The sequence below is a fragment of the Acipenser ruthenus genome, chromosome 3 (genome assembly GCF_902713425.1).
Source record: "Acipenser ruthenus chromosome 3, fAciRut3.2 maternal haplotype, whole genome shotgun sequence".
Classification (NCBI taxonomy): domain Eukaryota; kingdom Metazoa; phylum Chordata; class Actinopteri; order Acipenseriformes; family Acipenseridae; genus Acipenser; species Acipenser ruthenus.
The window spans coordinates 83,865,656-83,887,197 of NC_081191.1; the positions used below are offsets into that span (position 1 = coordinate 83,865,656).

General features: G+C 36.9%; 1 protein-coding gene across 1 annotated transcript in view; it reads right to left on the minus strand.

Moving 5' to 3' along the window:
• The window catches only part of LOC117395067 (protein Wnt-9a), a 37,510-nt gene extending 27,347 nt beyond the window's left edge, over positions 1–10,163 (minus strand). The window contains exon 1 of the mRNA XM_033993930.3: positions 10,013–10,163. Coding sequence (XP_033849821.1) covers positions 10,013–10,104 — 92 coding nt within the window. The 5' untranslated portion in view covers positions 10,105–10,163. The remainder of the gene's footprint in view (positions 1–10,012) is intronic.
• Between the last annotated feature and the right edge of the window lie 11,379 nt (positions 10,164–21,542).

The window sequence follows — 21,542 nt, forward strand, 5'->3', positions numbered from 1 at the left end:
GTGTCTATCTGCCTTTGAATAATATTGACCTACATACAATCATATCATAAACATTTATTGCAAAAAAACATAAGAAGCATTTTAATAATAAACAAATAGTCATACAACATTAATTTGATTTAATAATAATATAGAAAAACACATTTTAGAAAATAAAGCCAATTAAAACTCTACAGGCTGCAAGCTGTGTTGGTAATCCCACTCTGTAGCCTCTGTGAAAGGGTTAACAGACCCCCCTGCTGGACAAAAGCAGCAATTGCTTGAAAAATGCAGACAAGTGTAACACAGACAACAGGTGATCACTGTCTGTGTGCTTGCTGCCCGGAGTCCGAGAGCTTCCTAGACTAAGACAAGTGTTGTCAACACATCCGGGGGTGACCTTGCTGAATCCTGGGGCTGCAACCGAGAAAACATGGTGTTTAGCATCAATACCCTGGTGGTGCAAACTGCAACCGAGACAACACGGTGTTAAGCATCAATACCCTGGTGAAGCAAACACCACGAAGGAGAGATATTCAGCAACAAACTACTGCAGAATGGCCATTATAATATGGAGACACTGAAAGTCATGAATACACCAGCTTTAAACACTACAGAATGATCTTTCTTTCAAGTGTGTAGTTAAGTGAACACACAGCCTCAACATTTTAAAGTTGCGTATACACAGAAGTGACACGTGAAGTTTCCCTTTGAAAATGTCATAAAGTATAACTAGCCAATATGAGAATTCACTATGCATTATTATTATTATTTATTTCTTAGCAGATGCCCTTATCCAGGGCGACTTACAATTGTTACAAGATATCACATTATTTTTACATACAATTACCCATTTATACAGTTGGGTTTTTTCTGGAGCAATCACGGTAAAGTACCTTGCTCAAGGGTACAGCAGCAGTGTCCCCCACCTGGGATTGAACCCACGACCCTCCGGTCAAGAGTCCAGAGCCCTAACCACTACTCCACACTGCTGCCCATAACACTTTAGACAAATAAAATAAGGAAGGCTGTTTACCTGATTGTGCTGCAGTGCCAGAATTAAAGGCAGATTTGAAATTATTGTAAACACCATCAAATAGCAAGAGAAATATAAAAAATATCAGTTAAAATAACATCTGAAGCCACATGTTCTTTAACTATTGTTAAAAGGGTCAGGCTGATTTGCACATGCAGCTCACAAACATTTAACCCCTTCTCATCTACAACTGCAACTGTCACAGCAGAGCATCGTAGACACAGTACTATCTAGAAGTGGAATATAACATATTCCCATGGATGTGCCCTTACATATAAAAAAGGGAAAATACTGTATGAGGTAATATATTGTTGCCAGGATGACTTCTATAGTTGCAGGGGAAACAGATTTTTAGATAACCTCACGCAATCAAGTTACCAAACCAAAAATAAACAACCCAGATATTTAATGTAGGGATAATATAAAGGCATTTCTTCATTTTAGAACTGTAAATTATGTTTTGTTTCTTTCAGACAAAAAACTGTGCTAAATATGTTTTTAAGTAAACAGCTTCAATAATCTAGCCTATAATGTAGATGATGCTGATTACTAAGCTCTCACTCACACCTACCCGCCTTTCAAAGGTACAAACGTGTAGATGGAATGAAGCAACCCCCCCAGCCCCCCCCCGCCCGCCCCCCCGCCCCCCCTCCAAAAAAACTGTAGCTGTACCGGAGGGGGAGGTTTGTGCTCCAGAATGATATGCAGTTGGAAGCCAATGGAAGCCTGATATGAGAGCTGGCTCTATTGAAATTCCAGCAATGCCAACACAGACTCACAGGGTATAATGGAATTGCCCTAGTGTGGTTGGTATGAAATTACAACCCATGCTGCAATTAGCATGGTGGACCAAGAAGTTTAAATGGTTTATCATGAAATCTAGCAACCCAAGGTGCTGAAAGACATGCTATATATACACCATGTTTTGAAGGGGTTCTTGGTCCCCCCATTGAAACTAGCAAAGTCTCCCAGATTACAGTTTAAAGGGCATGACCCTGTAATGCTCCAACACTTAAACATGTTGTAGCACATTTATGAAGATATAATATTTAACATTAATACCTCAATATCCTAGGTTACACCTCCACTAAGTTGGTAGTATGCAAACATATTAGTTAATATTAATTCCTTAATATACAGGACAATACCCCTTTTATGTGATTAATGTTCAAATATCAAAATAGGGTTTTAGTCCTTCACAAATTTCTTTTTTTTTTTATATAAAATTATATTCACAATTCTATTATTCGATGTTTTCAAATATATCGAAAAGAACTATGAACAAACCATAAAATAAATAACAGGCTAAGTTATAAAAATAGGGTTCATTTCAATATCATAAGAGGTTGACCAGTCAAATAACAAAGAGTCAATATATTAACATTAAAATAATATTATATATATGTTTATGGATCACAAATCAATCATAAATGCTTACTTTAGTGCTCATAACAGGCAAAAAGAAACTGAACAGATAAAAAATATTAAGTTTATTAAGTCTTTCTGAAGTGGCGCTTTATTTAATATGTCTGTATATAAACACATTTCTGTTCAAATGTCTGTTTATTTACTTTGTTTCGGTTGTGTAGATGCTTTATATGACATTCCTGAATAAAACTATGACTTATATTCAATTGTTTGTCCTTTCATTATAATATTTATGTTGTTTTTAATACACTGGTCAAATTGACCGGTCATGGTTGCTCTAGGTATGCCTATAAACACAGTTGTTCTAGTTTTAAACTTGTGTCCACAACATTTGTTATTAAAATTATTCTAAAACCAATTTAAATTAGTTAAGCTGTTACTTATTCATCAAACTACGTTTGAATCTCATAGTTTTAGTAAATCTAAAACCTTAAGATTGTTAAACAAGTCATTATACCCTTGTAAATGTTTGCTTTTCAATTAACGTTTAGAGTAAGGAAAGTAGGAATTTTATATTCACTTAAACATTCCATGTTTCATGCTAACAATTAATTTCATGGGAGAAAGTCATGGCACCTCATATCCACCAGGTGTCGCACTTAACCCTTTATAGGAAGAAAATTGTATATTGTCATTCAGACAGACATAATTAACATAGAAGAATAATCTTTGTTTGTCTTAGACAAGGCTGAAAAGATCAGCACATCAGGTAATCTCAACTATTCCCCAATTTATTTCTTTACGATCCTCTGTTACAATATCTAATCCTTTGAAAAAGATCAACAGGAATGTTCTGGGGGAAGATTGAGAGAGACAAACTTAATTAACCTTACAGCATCTTTAGTTTCATCGGTACACAAACCTAGTTTTCACGATTTAAAATATCATTTTAGAAAGTATATTCAATTACAACTACGAATTTATCCCACAATGTGTAATTTGTATACTGTATTATGCTAAGAAAATGGTAGGTTTATTATACTGTTTATTGAACCTTACATCATTAAATATCTCATTTTCCAGGGTGCCTTGGCATGAAGCAACAAATGCCATTAAACATTCCATAATAGTTAGCGAAGGCTGATAAACAGCATTTCCAAAATATCACAATCAACAATCCCAATCTTATGGAAAACTCAAAAGGAAACCAAGCTGATTAGTCCATTCCCATTGTATGTATGTATGCACGAAACTGAAATTACCATCAACTTGGCCAATTAACTCAAGCAGAACATATTTGATAACTTGGCTAAGAGCAGAATGAATATTAAACCGACCAGACTTAAGGAACCATGTCACATTTCCCCTCTTGGCAATGATCCTTTCCAAAAACAGGAACCTCTACGGGTAGGAATCCCATCTATTTGGTGGCTAGAGGTCTTTGTTGATGAAACATTCAGCTGTTGCCCAGTTCCCAAATAGCTGCGGTGGCCCCTCCATATGTTTATGGTTGAGTGAATTGTAAGTTTTGATGCTAACTATGTACAGAATACTGTATCACAGAAAATTCACATCCCAGTCAATCACATATTTTTACTCCTCCTGACCCAAATTGATGCCTGCAGTTACAAGATGTTATTTTACACAGTCAATGGGAGTGTGAATGCATTGGCCTTGACAATATGGACCAGACCCAGCAGCTGGAACCACCCTCTTCTGATATGTAAAGGAGTTAACTCAAACAGGCCACAGTTCAATTAAACCGGACAGATGCCCAAAGTAAGTGATGGCTCTGAGTTATTATAGATTCATCAGCGCTGGACAAATCATCCTAAATGACATTTGTAGTCGTTTTTTAAAATCACAGTTGAATTCAAATGGATTGGATTGCATTTTAACATCTTTAAAACTTGTAATTTTATGTTTGTATTAGTACTTTTATATGGCATCCCCAAGACCTGTTCCCTTTGGTTAAGATTGTGCACTTCATACCTCTTTCTGTTCTGTCCCCCTTTATTAATCTGAGAGCTCAGATGTCATTTGGACTAGTTCATTCCCTTGTGTCACAGATGCTGGATACATTTACATTTTAAAGAGTTCTGTAAGACTGCATAATGTTACCTCTCTTAATTTCTTACTTCAGGGCTCCACTTGCTTTGCTTCCTGATTGTCAATGACAGGTAAAGCTGCCATTCATTTCGACTGACAGGTCTTTAATTGCATGGGGGGAAAAAAAGCTGAATTACGCCAGCCTTACTGACACATCCTGAGAGTCAGAGAGCTGTGTTAATGGAACGTTTAATGTTTCTGTGCTTTCAGGTGAAACCACAACAACAACAAATCTTTTGAATTAGAAGTTGTGGTTCTCAAAGTTAAGAAAAGTCAAGTCACCAGTATTTGGATACAGCCGAAACTTAGTCTTCAGGGAAAAATCTGATTTTTGTCGTATTTAGTTTAGCTCTTAGTCCTGCCAATAAAATGAGTTAACCATTTCACTTTCAATATGCAATTACACAGATTCCTACAAACTCATAATGCGAGGTCTCTTCGCCACAGTTGTTTGTTTCTCATTTTGTAACACTGATGTTGGGTTTTCTACTTAAAAAAATATTTTACCAATACTTACCAACGTCTTGACATTTGCATACACACACCAAATAAAAAAGTAATATTGGATGCATCACAGCATGCGTTTCATGTATGGCACAGCAGTGTGAAACATACCTTACATAGGGCTATAATCCACTCATTTTTCAGTTTAGTCTTTACAAAACTTGGAGCAAACTTTGCAATGGAGCCAACGCTTTAGTAAAATGTGCCCCTTGCCTGCAGGAAAGAGTCATCGCAATCTGGAGCTAACCCATGAGAATATTTTCTAAAACACAGCTCTTTTCATCTTCAAGTCTTTCCTAAACAACATCATAGTCACAGACCACCATTAGAGGCCCCTGTTTTCTGTGGTCAGTTATGGTAAAGGTCACACTTTATATTAACCAGACGATCACTAATGGGAATCACATAGTAGTTATCATGAGGATTTCCCAGTAATATCAGTTAATGAGGGATTAGGGCTAGGGTAATAAAACATTACAGAATAACTAGGTAATGTTTTTCAACAGCTGTGATAAAAAGTTTGCACTGTTGAAGCACATGTTGTAGTAGACATATTTTATTTAATAGTATTGGTTCCACAAGTGAATCTTCTATTTACAATACCTAGTGATTTATCAACTTTATGACCTGTGTAATTTCCTTGTTTAATGGCACTATTAAATCAGACATCACAGGAAGACATCATCTTAACACATCTCTGTACTATTCCATGAACGAATAGGAAAATAACACAGGTGCAAAAGTATTTGACTGAAGGTCTGTTGTCCTATCGGGTGGCATTTCTATAGCACACCCAGGCTCTGCTCCATGCTGCACCACTACAGGATGTCAGCTACTGACAGCTGTTGATCACACACATAATGTCTCAGAGGGAATTCAACTGGACAAAATACACCAACCATAATGGTAAAGGGCTAAGTGTGAACAGAAATGATGAAAAAAAAAACACACTCATCTCATTCTGGTTCACTATTTCTGGTTCACTATCTCCCCTCACCCGGGGTTTCTTAAAAGCTATTTACCTTTTTGAAGGGGGTGGTCTTTATATAACAGCTTTAATGAGATATGCAAAGTGGTACAGTGGTATATAATTTGCTTAAAAGGCAAACTATGATTGTGTCCCCAGAACTACCTTTTGGGGATGTAATGAAACAAGGCCTTTGCCTTTTGTATAAAATAGTAGACACTGCAGCTTTTATTGTTAAAATAGGTTCCCATCTTGGATAATGAATTGACTGAATTGAACACTTTCTTCAATGTTCCATAAACACAAGCTTATTTCTATCACCATCATGCCATTCTCTCTTTAAGGCTCAGTGCTGATTTGATCAGGCAGGAGTGAACACAAGCTCAAATGATCAGCAACAGAAATCAGTTTGAGGAGAAATGTCCAAACCACTGATGCACAGGCTGTTATTATACACAACAAAAAAAATATCGTGCAACCAGAAAAAGAAAAACTCCAGCAGATTGAAAAGTTAAATAAATCTACCAGAGAGCTGAGTATATAAAATCAACCAGGGACTATAAACAGTGGATCAAAGGCATTTCATTTTCAGTTCTAGCCTGACCACAACTTAACAACGGTATTTATTTATACAGGCTTCGAGCCATTCAACCCGCATGTATTTTGATTCCCAGATTTCACTTCCGATTTTACCAAGGTTACATAGTAAGAGAGAAAAGTTGGGAGAGGGCAGGTGGAATCTCGTTCAATTATGGTACAGTCCCCCTTGTGTGAAGTGGGGAAAGTGCTACTTAAATTGACCCTGCAAAAGTAAATACTACTCAAAAATGGGTTTGATTTCTTGTAACAGAAAATGTCAGTTCAAAAGGATATTACGAATCATAACTAGAAAGAACTGGGAGGTCAATGGCTAAATGGTTTTGCAAAGTATATGTGTTTCACAGAATGCAGTAAAATTGAGATTTAATAAGCAGTTTCAAAACTTCCCAATACCGCAAACAGACAAATATCATCCATCACTATTAAACACTCAATAGTGCTGAATTTATAAATACACAAAAACTGAATAAATCTAATGTGAAATGTTAAGACTAGACTAGTCTTCCAAACTGCTAATTTTGTCTCCTACGGATGATACCTGCAACACTTCAGTACATTACAACAAACCCCCACACGCTGACTGTTGCTTTGGGAGTATAATACAGCATAATTGTCAAAACTCACTGGCACTTCAGTCTCTGCATACAGAAATCCCACTCCACCCTTGCTATGCACTATATCAGCAGCAGAAATCGTATTTATCTTATATTCATGGTCCACCGCATAAGGGAAATTGAGTGTGTAACATTGGAGGTCTATTTGGAATGAATCAGCACCAGAGAACACCTTGGATGCCTTTCACTCACAGCAGGTATTTATTTTAGTCTGAGTGTTCATAAAGCCCGTCTATAGAAGTTCACTATTTGAGGTTCATCTGCCAAGCAGACACATTTTTTAAATGGATCGTCCTCTTTTTAAGTTTCACTCATGTGTAATTGCTAATGATTACTATTATGTGTGTGAGTTGCAAGTTGGTTTTTATAAGTGTTCTTATTTGGAGGTATGTTAGATACGAAAGCTTGTGAGGCTTGTAACTTCTGAACATCCTGTTGGATACAGATTCAGAATGGTGGTGGAATGGAGCAGGTACAGCTAAAGATTTTAATAGCAAACCATTTCCCCAAAGCATTGCAAAGACCATCCCGCTGACTAATAGCAGATCTGTGGGCCTTATCATTTACAAGCACACATTGCTATGATTTGTTGTGTTGTCCAAACACCTTTCCAGTAATCCATGCTAATAATTCAAGGAAATATGACACAATAAAATGAAACTCTACCTTCACCTGTTCTGGATAAGTACATAAGAACATACGATTTCCGATATTAAGGTAAGGCTTTGAAGCATTAGGCTATGCTAAATGAACAGTATTTTGTTGGGAAAGCTGTATATAAATGATCTTTCTCAAGTAACACATTTCTGTCTTGTTTTACTTATTGTCTACTCATAGTTGTATTGTAGTAACATATTCTTTATTTTTGTCATAGTTGCTTGACATCCGTTTAAATATGATTTTAATCATTGGAAATATTTTTCTGCCTAAAGTCTACATGTTGAACGTGGAGTTAATACGGGGTTGATTTGGGGATATCTAAAATACCCAAATAAATAGTTGGTTTACTTTCTCAGGTTGTGTAAGCAGGCAGAGTATTTAGTTATGGTCAACACAATTCTGGTTATGAAGGTTCATATATTGAGAATCTCAGGATTTGCTCTTTAGGTTCTACAGATACCAACAACAACAACAACAACAACAACAATAATAATAATAATAAACACCCTACTAAACAAGCAAAAAAAAAAGCAATTCAAATTAAGTTGTTGCATAGTGGATTTAACATCTTTCATTTCTTGTGCAGCTCAGTTTCCACTCATACTGCAGATACCCTGGACCGGATCCTTAATATGTTAACAGTAAGGTTAACCTGAAACTGCTGACAGCAGACTTTCTCTGTCCAAACTGCAGCTGACCAGCAGGCATACTTCTGTGAGGCTACACACCTAAAGTACACTACAGAAGCTGTACTTTAATGTCCACAAAAGTAGAACAAATTGTTGCAGAATTTGAGAATTTTTAAAAAGCACATATGCTATTAATGTGTGGGCTAGATACTTTTTTTTTTTTTTTTTTTTTTTTTAGCTTTTGTTTTTATTTTTCTCCTGCTAAATTAGTTTGATAATACTGAAGTTTGCTATATGTTGCAAAAATACTGGATTATAGCATACCTTTTTTGTGAAGGATGAATAAAAGTAGAAAATATGGTAGCATCATACTATGCTTTATTGTTAACAGCTGCTGTGAGATATTCTGCATTGTTTATTAAATGGACTTACAGTGCTACACAGTGGATGGTTACAAGTATTTCAAGAAAAGAATGCGGTCTTTTCCTGATTGGGGATAAAACGGTCCCTACTTCCTCCCGTTCAGGTGCTTGCCCTACCCACTGCAAATGGATAAACTAGTTAACACGTGCACGCATTCGCGGATCCCAGCAATTTCTAATCATTCACAGCTGTAGGTAAATCGTCCATAAGCACTAGCACATATTCCGGCACAATACATATAGTTCCACAGCCATAAAAACGACAGATGAGAGACGTGTCTACAGCCTAAAAATCAAACATCTTCAACTGTCTTTTCCAAAGACCTTAATCCAGTGCGTATGCCAAGAGTGCAAGTTGGAGCACAACTACACACTACATCTAGGTGAACAGAATAAACCACACACATGGTCAGGCTAATAGAATAGTGCCGTGCAAATAAATAATCAACACCAAGGAACAACATGTAAACCTGCCAAAAAAAAACCAAACAAAAACGACAATACAGGAAGCAAAAATATATATTTGAAAGACAAAATATATGAGGCGCAGCCAAACTTTTCTGTACATTTTTTGCACAAGAAACAATTAAAAACGCATGTAAAAATAAATAAATAAATAAACTGACTGCTTTCATGAGATATTAAGAAACCAGGTGTTTGTTTTTCTTAAACGGGCAACAGACTAAAGCTACCAAAAGCGTAACCGGCAATAGAACTGTATACATCTGAAAAATCGAAGCATTTTCAAGTTATGGAACTCTTGAAAACAAAATAAACGCAGTAAACTGGTCCTAGATTTAAATAAATACCGATTCTAAAGAATAAGGTACATAGAAAAACATGACTTGTTTCTATTCGTAAAACCAAAAATGCCATATGTAACAAGTGATACATTACTGTTAATAACTTACTGTACTGCACGCATGTACCAAAGCCATCTCTAACATTACACAATCTATTGGAAACGTTAAGACACTGCTTGAAAAAAGACAGTCAAAACTTGTACTATTATTATTATTATTATTATTATTATTATTATTATTATTATTATTATTATTATTATTATTATTCAATTAATTAATTAACATCAACCTAAACAAATAAATACATAAATAAACACCTACCCAAAATAAGCAGTGGTTGGTCCAGGCAAGTTGATAAGGAGGACTATAACTGTGAATGATAACCATCCCAGGAGTAGGTGTCCATCCAGCATTTTGCTGCGGCTCCAGAGCAGATCATTTCGTTTCTCCTGAGTTTCTGTGTAAAGTTCCCAGCTCTACGATCTGCACTTCTTATAGTGAGCGAGAGTCAGAGAGTGTTACAAGAGCTCCTCCCATAATAGAGAGAGAGAGAGTGAGAGAGAGAGAGAGGAAATTACAGACAGATCAGCTGATTTGACTGTATTATTTCTTATGCTGTACAGTACTGAAGTAGGCAGTCATAAGGGAGAGTGGGGCTGCAAAGGTGTGATAACAGGACAAGGAGCCAGGAGGTCTGGGTTAGGGTTAGGGTTACCAGTAGAAATGTAGGCAGACAAGACTGTGCCCACCAAGATCCCAATGTTAACACTCATTGAAACTGAATTCAACTTTGCTGCAATACATCCTAATGTAATACAAACCCAGACATTTTAAAATGTTGTTTTTACTCGATGGTACAGTTGAGATGAGTGGTGTTGCTAGTTTTTTCATACTATTGTATAATATTTTTGTAGTACATCTGAGAGACAATGCAGCAAAATGTCAGAAATAACAGGAATCTTTTTAGAACGGAAAGACACTGTTCAGTGAAGCCACACCAATAGACATGTATTCATACACAACGCATTCAAGAGGAAATTAAAAATGATGTAATTTGGTTTGTGAGTATGGTGGTAGATTAAACATTGAATTTAAATATTTTTTACTTGTTTTTTAAAATAAAAGTTGACATTTGCCAGAAAGTAGGAACAGTAAAGTGAAAGGCTTTTCAACACATTTTGATAATAATTAAACCCATCAAAGTGCTTTATAATAATAATAAAGAAATGCATACAGCATTTTACTCAATAAAATAGTCTGGATCAGAGACAAAGTTGGCCCTCTCAGTCCAGGGCCTATATTTTCAACAGTGGGAAAATTGGGCCCTGAGTCTTGTTCGGAGTTCTAAAATGTTTAACTGAAGCCATTCAACCTCAAATTTGAGTTCCAAAGTAGTTAATTATTCCATTAACCATAAAGTATTTTATTCACACTGTGCCGTTATAACTTTCCTGTGTGATTGGGGTACGACCGCAATTGTCCTCCCCCGGTCTAGATACTGTAGTATATAAATATATATTACATGTATTGTGATTTATTTAATTGATAACCGAGTGCTCTGAGTGTAAGAAACAGTCTTCCCGGTGGATAAGACCTGAGACAGAGATTTTGACTGACTGTTATCGGACAGAGGTAGGGTGCAAACTGTAGAAACACACACTTACCTCATCTCACAAGCTGGGGTTAGAGCCACATGGCACCAAACAACACTGGCCTACTCTATTTCCCACTCCTTAAGTAGTGACATGGTCTCAGTCCTTAATTGTGTTGTTTATGTTCCCTTCCTGCACACAATAATGACAGGCATGCAAATCTGCAGTCAGCAAACTTTATTTGAAATTGTTTTATTACACCTGGGAAGAACACTCAGGCTGAATAGCTCTACCCATCCTTGAGAGGAACTATATATTCTTGTACATTTCAATCAGCACTACATCTGCAGGAAGAAGGGTGTGTAGCCCTGCCAGCTTTCTATTTTAGGCTGCCCCTTCTTACACCTCGAGCATTAAAGTGGAAGCAACTTCAAATGTCTTTTTCATTGTGTTTTTGTAATCATTTCCCTGTGTTGTAGGATGTTTCCAATAATTCTGGGGGGTTCTGGGTTCTGTTGCTACAATACTGAGTCATTACAATTTTTTTTTCAAATCCGTTTTGCCTTGCTTTAAACTTGCTTTGAGCTTGTCTGAAGAATTAAGTGCCAGGACTGAACACCTTTCCTAATTACCAACTCCCTCCTGGCCAGCATCCCTGCGTCCACCACCCGTCCGCTCCAGCTCATCCAGAACTCCGCTGTTCGCCTGGTGTTCTCTCTGCCTCGCTTCTCCCACGCTACACCACTGCTCCGCTCACTCCACTGACTCCCTATCACCGCTCGCATCCAGTTCAAGACTCTTGTACTTGCATACCAATGCCTTGACCAGACTGCACCAAGTTACCTCCAGACCCTCATCTGCAGTGTGGAGTAGTGCTTAGGGCTCTAGACTCTTGACCGGAGGGTCGTGGGTTCAATCCCAGGTGGGGGACACTGCTGCTGTACCCTTGAGCAAGGTACTTTACCTAGATTTCTCCAGTAAAAACCCAACTGTATAAATGGATAATTGTATGTAAAAAAAATAAATAAATAATAATGTGATATCTTGTAACTATTGTAAGTCACCCTGGATAAGGGCATCTGCTAATAAATAAATAATAATAATAATAATAATCTCTCCCTACATCCCCACCTGACCTCTCCGCTGTGCCTGCACTTGAAGACTGGTTTTACCTCCTCTACGCTCCCCTGCCTCCAGAGCCCGCAGTGGTGGAATGACCTTCCTACAGATGTTAGGACTGCCCAGTCCCTGACCACCTTCCAGCGCCTCCTCAAGACACACCTCTTCAAAGAGCACCTGTAGAACTCAACTCTTACCTGCTGGACAATATAGCACTCTGCCTTTAATGCACTTTAACTTGGACTTATCTGCTCCCTATGTTACTGTATTTAATCCTGCACTCAACCCAATCTGTAGTATCTTGTATTTCACTTGCACTTGTATCTAACCCAGATGTAACTACCAACACTGTTATTTGCTCTTGAACTGTCCCGATATCAAATCGTACTGTGTTTTGTATTTGCTCTTAGGACTGAAGTCATTGTATTTTGTATCTTGCTCTTAATTCTTGATATGTATTTTTTGTATACTGTAAGTCGCCCTGGGTAAGGGTATCTGCTAAGAAATAAATAAATAAATTATTATTAATAATAATAATAATAATAATAATAATAATAATAATAATAATAATAATGAAACAAAGTTGTGTGAATGTAAGATATACCCACCATAATTTCAGTGATTCTGAATATTATAATATAAAACTGGCTAGTAGACTCCACTTTAGAACTTAAGATTTTTGCTTGTTATACAAATCCCAGACCATTTTTCCCAATGTCTACCACTCCTTTTTTATGCAGATTTACAGTTGAATGTAAACTGATGCATATTGTATCGGGTCGTAAAAAGCAAAGCAAAGCATTCATCATCCAGATATATTTTTTCAAAAACATCCTTTAAATCAGGAAGATTTTTTCACAGCAGCAGTTCAATTAGGCATAATATTGATAAATGACTTGAGCTAGCGCGCTTGTGATTCATATGTCACCAGAAACCCTTGATAGAATTACAGCTTTATTACACAGTTGGGTGTACATGCTTCTTCTTCTTCTTCTTCTTCTTCTTCTTCTTCTTCTTCTTCTATTTGTGTCTGTGCTATACTTTCCTGTGTAAAAGAAACACTTCTGATGCAGAATGTATCGCTGAGGGACTAAAAAGGCAAACATCTGCTAGTAAATTAAATTTAAGGACGTAAAGCAAACATGTGTGAGAGGAAGGATGCTTGGAAGGGAAGGAAAACATGTCCACCCAATCTGAACCTTGGGAAATGCACCAGTGTAATGAGTTTGTCTACTGACCTTAGGGGGCACTGGGTCTGATGAGTTACAATATGATGACAAGGATAATATAGAATTGTAAAACCTTTACATTATCTTAGGGCCACAAAGATTATTCTTCATTTGAAGAAAGGTGTTGATGGGTCAGTTGCCATACTCAATCACTCACTCACTCACTCACTCACTCACTCACTCACTCACTCACTCACTCACTCAATAGGGGAGAAGAAGAAGAAGCCACCGCCCTCTGAAAGAGGAACTGATCTGGCGATGCCAGGTCAGCGGGGTGGTCTGTGACGAAGCCATGCCCTTCCCCCCAAAAGCCGAAGACTGAGCCGATTTGCCAACTCCACTTAAGTGCAGGAATAACCCCCAAAGTTATAACCACTCAGCGGAGAGGAAAAAAGAAACCTCTGGTGGTCCTGGCGGAGAGATGGCCACCACTCTGGGCATGCTAGCAATATTCTGTTTGGCCGAATAGATATCAGAGAGTGACTGATATCTGATAAGTTACTGGTTAAAGTTTACATGGTGAATCTCAGGTAATGACCCTGCCGAGGGTATTACTGCAGTTATAAACCAAACAGAAAATGACAGCTGCTGAGGGATTACTGCCATTATAAACAAAGTTTAGGTAATAACCCTGCCGAGGCTATTAGGTTGCTGCACCTATGTAATGTGTTTTGCATGAATGAGGAATGACAGAATTACTTCCTGGTTGAAGGGAGAAGGGATACCTGATTTTGGTTGCAGGTGGTGAAGGAGGAATAGCCAGTTGTGCAATAAGAAAAGTAGTATATATATCTTAACATCATCTTAACATCTCAACATCATCCTCAGAATTTTTGAAAATCAACAAGTTTACTGCACTGTGTTATTTTTCTTTCTACACAGCTGAAGAAGGGCTTTTGCCCGAAACGTCCTGAAATAAATGATTTTTTAATCATTTAAACTTTTTGTGTACATTATTTTTATTTTATTTTTTTAATATTTTTTTTCTTCTTATCAACCTATATATATATATATATATATATATATATATATATATATATATATATATATATATAAACATTTAAATCAACTGTGTTCACCAAAATCTGCATCAACCTGTTCATGACTGGAGAATTTCACTCTTGGGTAGAGGGAGACCCCTAATGGCAGAAACCGAAAACTCCTCGACTTTGTGATAGCAAAAAGAAGGACTGGACAATCAATCACATGGTTCAACCATGCTATCCCATGATTCAATGCATGTATCACTACGGGTGCCATTATTGGAGCCCACTCAAAGTAGGAGGGCAAAGCATTGGACAGACAGCAGAAGAAACTAATTTTTGTAAGATAATTTACTACCAAAATTGCATAGGGAAGTATTGCAATCCAAAATGAGAAGATGTCATGAATCCATGCCAGAAGGAGAAGATATCATGAATAATTAATATAGACAGAACAAACCCAGTCGTGAGCATAAGGGGCGGGGAGTTAATCTACAACCTAAGTAAGAATTAATGTGTTGCTACCAATTCTGGAGCCTGAATGGGTCAGCGGGGCCGAGGTCAGGCTCGGTATTGTACAAACATGTAAGAGCACAACAAAGCACACAGTACGGCGGAGCTAAAGTGGGCTCCGTGAAGCCGAGAGAGGCATGGCGAGCCCACCAAACAAAACACACATAAACAAACGAGGGCAAACCGCTCCTACAAAAGTTTATTTATTTATTTTTTTATTGCCGGCACAGTTGTATGATTACAACTGGGATTGTGGCGGCAACGCCCAGGTGAGTTCACCTGAGATTTATGTAGTATTCGAGGAAGAGATCTAATGAGAGAGCAATTATTCAATAATCCCTCCCCCGAATTTCAGCCTAAGCTTCTAAGTCAAATTGGCTAGCAATACAAAAAAAAAAATATATATATATATATATATATATATATATATATATATATATATATATATATATATATATATATATATATAGCATGTGTTCACTAGATTGCACATATGTTGTGCAAGAAATTAGAACTAAAAATCAGCTTTAACATTAGAACCACCACGGCAGTCATTTTTATGGGTTGAGGTTTTCAAATTTAAATTACTCTGTGTGTCTGAAAGTTATGCGGTTGTCCGTTTATGATTTTACCTAAATACATGTATTAAATTAAATACCCTGATGGCATTTGAAAGGCAGGATCACAAAACTAAGGAAGTTATAATCTCACCCACCTAGAACCGCCAAAGCTGTCATTTTGACTGACTTTTACAATACGTGTTTTTATTTTGAATATAACCTACAATATATACAGAGCATCTAAAGAAACTTATCACTATTATAACACATTTATTTTCGAAAAAAATAAAGTATATAAATGATGGACATTGATGAAATGTTTGAATAAAAGCAATAAAGAAAATCACAAAAAAAAAACCAATATGCCACGTCTGTCAAGAGAGCAGCGCCTTCGTGCAATCGGCATGTTGGAGGCTGGACTAGGGCAGCGTACTGTGGCTCGCAGTCTTGTGTGCTCACAGCCAGCAATTTCAAACCTGGCGAGACGGTATAACACACTGTGTGAGACCAAGAGTCACAACACCTGCCCAAGATTGACAGATCATTTTGCAGCATCTTTGTCATGTCAGTTGTTAATCAACACAATAAAAAGTCACAGCACCTCTTCTAAAACAGTTTGCCATTTTTCGATCACATCTAGTGAATTTTATCCAAATATAAGTGATAAGTTTCTTTTGATGCTCATTATATTATTTTATTTTTATATACAAGCCTGTTGTTATCTCTACTTGACCTAGCAGCCATCAATTCCTTCATTTTGTACAAGGAATGTACTGGGGAAAATATCAGTAGGAAAGATTTCATCTTGAAGCTAGCCACAGCGCTTCGGCAGAAACATTTTGATCAGAAAACTGCAAAGCAGTAGGCTGCTGCAGCTCAACCTGGATTCTGTGCTGCACCGAGTGACACACACGCAAGAGAAAACATATGTTACTTTCGTTTTAAATGTACATATTATTATTATTTATTTATTAACAGACGCCCTTATCCAAGACGACTTACAATTGTTACAAGATATCACATTATTTTTACATACAATTACATTATTTTTTTACACATTATTTTTTACATACAATTTCCCATTTATACAGTTGGGTTTTTACTGGAGCAATCTAGGTAAAGTACCTTGCTCAAGGTTACAGCAGCAGTGTTCCCCACCTGGGATTGAACCCACGACCCTCCGGTCAAGTGTCCAGACCCCTAACCACTACTCCACACTGCTACCCATTTACCTGTTTACACCTGTTTCTTTTGTGTAGATAAATATGGTGCTTCTGCTGTGCAGATGTTTGATATGATGTGCTTGAATAAAACATTTGAGTTGTATCCAATAGTTTGTCTTTTATTTTAATATTGATGTTTTAGGTGAGTGTAACTGTGGCGGTTCTAGTGTTAAAGCAGTTCTTAAACTCAGTCTTAAACTCAACACTAAGCACATTTTATATAAACATTTGATGCAAACATCATAAAATGAAAACACTTCTAAGAGTGTGCAGTAGACTACTTCTTTACTTTACAATTAACCAGTGTGTATATAGAGGAAGAAGAAGAAAAGTCCTGTTTTAAACAATCTTAAAGATCAGTTGAATGGACCTTGTTGTGTTTTTATGTACAAATGAACTCCCCACATATATGAGATATACTAACTATTTCTAATTAAAAAAAAAAAAAAGCATAGCTTCATTCCCATCTAGGGAATCCGAGTACTACCTAACAAGAGGTAATTTGGTACATGCAAACCCCCACTGGTACTCATGAATACCCTGTCCGACAACCCTCCAGGCTTCAGCATCTATGTGAAGTTGAAACTTTCTCAGTCATGCTGTTTGTAAATCACATGCGGGTGCGAGTGCAATCATTGACCTGTCCAATCAATAAAAAATGTCCCAGCCAATCAGGCAGTATTTGCAGATGTCAGTCACAAGTATTGTATTAAGATGATATGTGGAAGGTTAGTGATCCAATTTACAGTATATTATTGGCACACGAAATAACAAAGTTAACCCTGTCCTGCTGTCACAGTAGCCAGCTTTTGACAAGCCAGTACAAAAATTGTGCAGTTTTTGAATAAGTACATGGTACAGCAAACATTTTAAAACCGGATACCTGGTACTAATTACCATATTCCTTCGATTTTAAGATGCAGCCCAAATTTCCCACCTTCAATTTGAGGAAAAAATAAAACATCAAATAAATATGCATTTACAGATACAACCTTAATTACGCACATTGAGGCAGTTTGCTGCTGTCTGCTATCACACAGAGCATTACAGTGATGTGCTGCTTCTCATTTCCAGTCATGATTACTTACACCTGTTTTTCTCCAAGTTTGTGGACTGTGGTATTGCTTGGCATGTTAAAAAAAGTGTCTTAAATATGAAGGAATAAGTTAGGTTGAGGAAACTTTACACTTATACTTCATACTGTAGGTCACAAAGCCTCAGCAGTGTCTTCTGGGTCAAAGCATGTTACTGGCTGACAGATTTCAGTCAATAGGGAAAGCAGCTGGTGGGTAATGGCAGGAAAGAAGCCATTGAAGTTGGGTGGGGACAATTCCCCCCTCCAGGTGAAATGACCAAGGAAGTGCAACACTATCTGAAAGCATAGCTTGCAAAATTACTTGAACTTGCAGTACAACCAGATATGTTTTAAAACAACAACACAAAACTATCCCAATGTACTGCATATTCTATGACAGCAGTCGATCTACTATGTAAGAAACAGAATACATCATGTTAACAAAGTCCCTATAAGAAGTAACATTGCCCTAGCAATGAATAGGGCCACAAGAATACACATATTTACATAAAATGAATCAATACAAAAATACAGCAGGCAGGCTGGTGTTGAGAAACCTGAGAGCCTTATTGCATACTTAGACAAAATTTGGCCATGTACTTTATATCACGTCCATTGCGAGGAATGTAATTTACAAAATCTAATGCAACTTTGCAAGACATTTTCCATGCACTAGACATAATTTGTAGTTTGGAGGCTGATTTTTGGTCTGGATGCACTGTAGCTTCGCAATTTCAGACGAGGGTACGTCACATCTTCTGTTAAGGTTCTGAGATAGGGATTCAGGGAACCACTGGTTCTTATCCTTAAATGGGTTAGGGTGGTGTAATGTTGGTTGTGTTGGTCTAACTGTTTATAGTTAGCCATCTATTCCTTAGCAACCTTTCATGCAGTCATGAACAGGTTAGAACTCTATTTTGTTTGTATGAATACTGCAGTACTCTCTGTAAAGTTACTGAATGAGTTACTATGGAACAATATTTCAATTTTACAAACTGGTTTCATGTTGCAGATGGGAAATGTGGTATAATATGGTGAAGCTAAACATTCTCTAAAGATGTGGATTTTCAAATGAATTGAAACCATATTAGGGTGCATGGGTGCTGGAAGAGGAGATTGAATTCCCAGGGAAAAGTAAAAAAAATGCTAAAGGGCTAAAGATACAGACCTGCTTCTTAAAGTCACAAGAGATTATTTTAGCACTCTCACCAAACAGTATTCAAAACTGTAGTCATATGGTTTGAAAAGTTAGCCTGCTGATGATCCAACCTCATGTTTTTTCTGCTTCTTCTTTATAAGCAATTTGCAAAAGTTTGTGGTTTTTCCAAATGGTACTTTTTAGGTTTTGCCTAACAAATGAAAATCTTTTTGTTTTGGTGCTTTGTTTGCTTACGACAAACAGGAATGCAAAAATATTATTAAAGATCTTTCAGGGAACACTGCTCCACTATAAATCAGTGTTGACCAAATAATGGCTTATCAACCCATCTAACTTTCAATATTTGCTTTTCAATTGTATTTATATGTGTTTTACATCTTTCAACTGTAGCATTTTGACAGTTTTTCTCACTATATCTATTTACGTTCTTTTTTTTTTAGCCTGCTGCTTGGTTGTCTTTATGTCTATAATTAGGATCTATAATGTATATGTTTACAGTATATATATATATATATATATATATATATATATATATATATATATATATATTACATACAATGTATTTCAAGGCCCTAGTTCAAAGGTTGCTAAGCAACCAAGCCACCCCTTGACATAAGCAGTGTGTACAGAGTGACAAAGCTATTGGCACAACAGCATGCAATGTTTGCCTTCCATCAAAACTTTCACACAAGTCATTTCGGTACATAGTCTTATTTAATTGAAGACTGTGTTATCAGGAAAAAGTAGGTATAGATGCATACAGCACTTGAAAATGCAAACTGCAAGGCATGGTACAAGCTGTGCTTTAAAACAAATAATCTTTACACTTGGCAATGTGTTTCAGGTTTCCAAAGAAAGCTATCTACCTGGTATTTTTTTTTTCAAAGATAAAGGTGCATTTATACTATGTGAACTGCCACACAGGTTTTGGTTTGGGTAATGTGGTATCGCTGCAATACAAGTTATCAAAGACCACAAGTTTCCTTTAACCCTTTCGAATTCGGAAATTACTGCAATATAAGGAAAACCCCTGTACAAACCACAAATATAATAACTATGTACAAACCACAAATGTACTAACTGCCCACAAATGTAATATCTCCCACAATTGTAATAACCACCTGTTCACATATGTAATGTCTCCCACAAATGTTGCATCCATGAAAATGCCTGTGAATTACTTAGTGCATATTTATTAATGTATTTAAATAACAGTTTAACTTATAATTAATAGTATTCATCAGTGCTGGTTTTGGATATAAAGATTTTTTTTAAAAAAACCATTTGCATACCACCAATAACGACTGCCCAATGATTAAAGTATATACTCTTCTAGTTAATTGTGACAAATGTTTTTTTTTGTTGTTTTTTTTTTGTAATAAATAATAACTGAAAGTTGGTAGATAGGTTTAACATTTCTGGGAGAGATTATTTAGAAAAAGATTTTCTATTGAACTGAAGAAGAACATTTTACTTGGCTTGGTCTTTTCAAGCACCTGACATTTTTTGGGTAAAATAAATAGACATTAGCAGGTCTGCTTGATTCAATTACAAATTATTTTATTTTGTCATTAAAACAGCTTTTTGGTGCTACTGCACTTTAATCAAGGTATTTGTATGTATGTACTTTTTAAGATAAAATGCATTGTCAGGCAAACATGAGAAATACATTTTCTGTAACGTACCACAGATTACACCCTAATTCTTATCCTGACTGACCCTCAGTTTGAAATCGGACTTTAGCCTTTCCAGCATGTCCAGTACTGGTGAGGAGACTCGTGTCTCTAAAGCAGGAAGGATTGTGCACTCTGTATCAGGCATGCCTCTCTCAATGCATTTCCAGTATTGGTGAGGATACTCATGTCATTAAAGCAGGAAGGATTGTGCACTCTGTATCAGGCATGCCTATCTCAATGCATTTCCAGTATTGGTAAGGAGACATGTCTCAAAAGCAGGAAGGGTTGTGCACTCTGTATCAGACATGCCTATCTCAATGCATTTCCAGTATTGGTAAGGAGACATGTCTCAGAAGCAGGAAGGGTTGTGCACTCTGTATCAGGCATGCCTATCTCAATGCATTTCCAGTATTGGTGAGGATACTCATGTCACTAAAGCAGGAAGGATTGTGCACTCTGTATCAGGCATGCCTATCTCAATGCATTTCCAGTATTGGTAAGGAGACATGTCTCAGAAGCAGGAAGGATTGTGCACTCTGTATCAGGCATGCCTCTCTCAATGCATTTCCAGTATTGGTGAGGATACTCATGTCATTAAAGCAGGAAGGATTGTGCACTCTGTATCAGGCATGCCTATCTCAATGCATTTCCAGTATTGGTAAGGAGACATGTCTCAAAAGCAGGAAGGGTTGTGCACTCTGTATCAGACATGCCTATCTCAA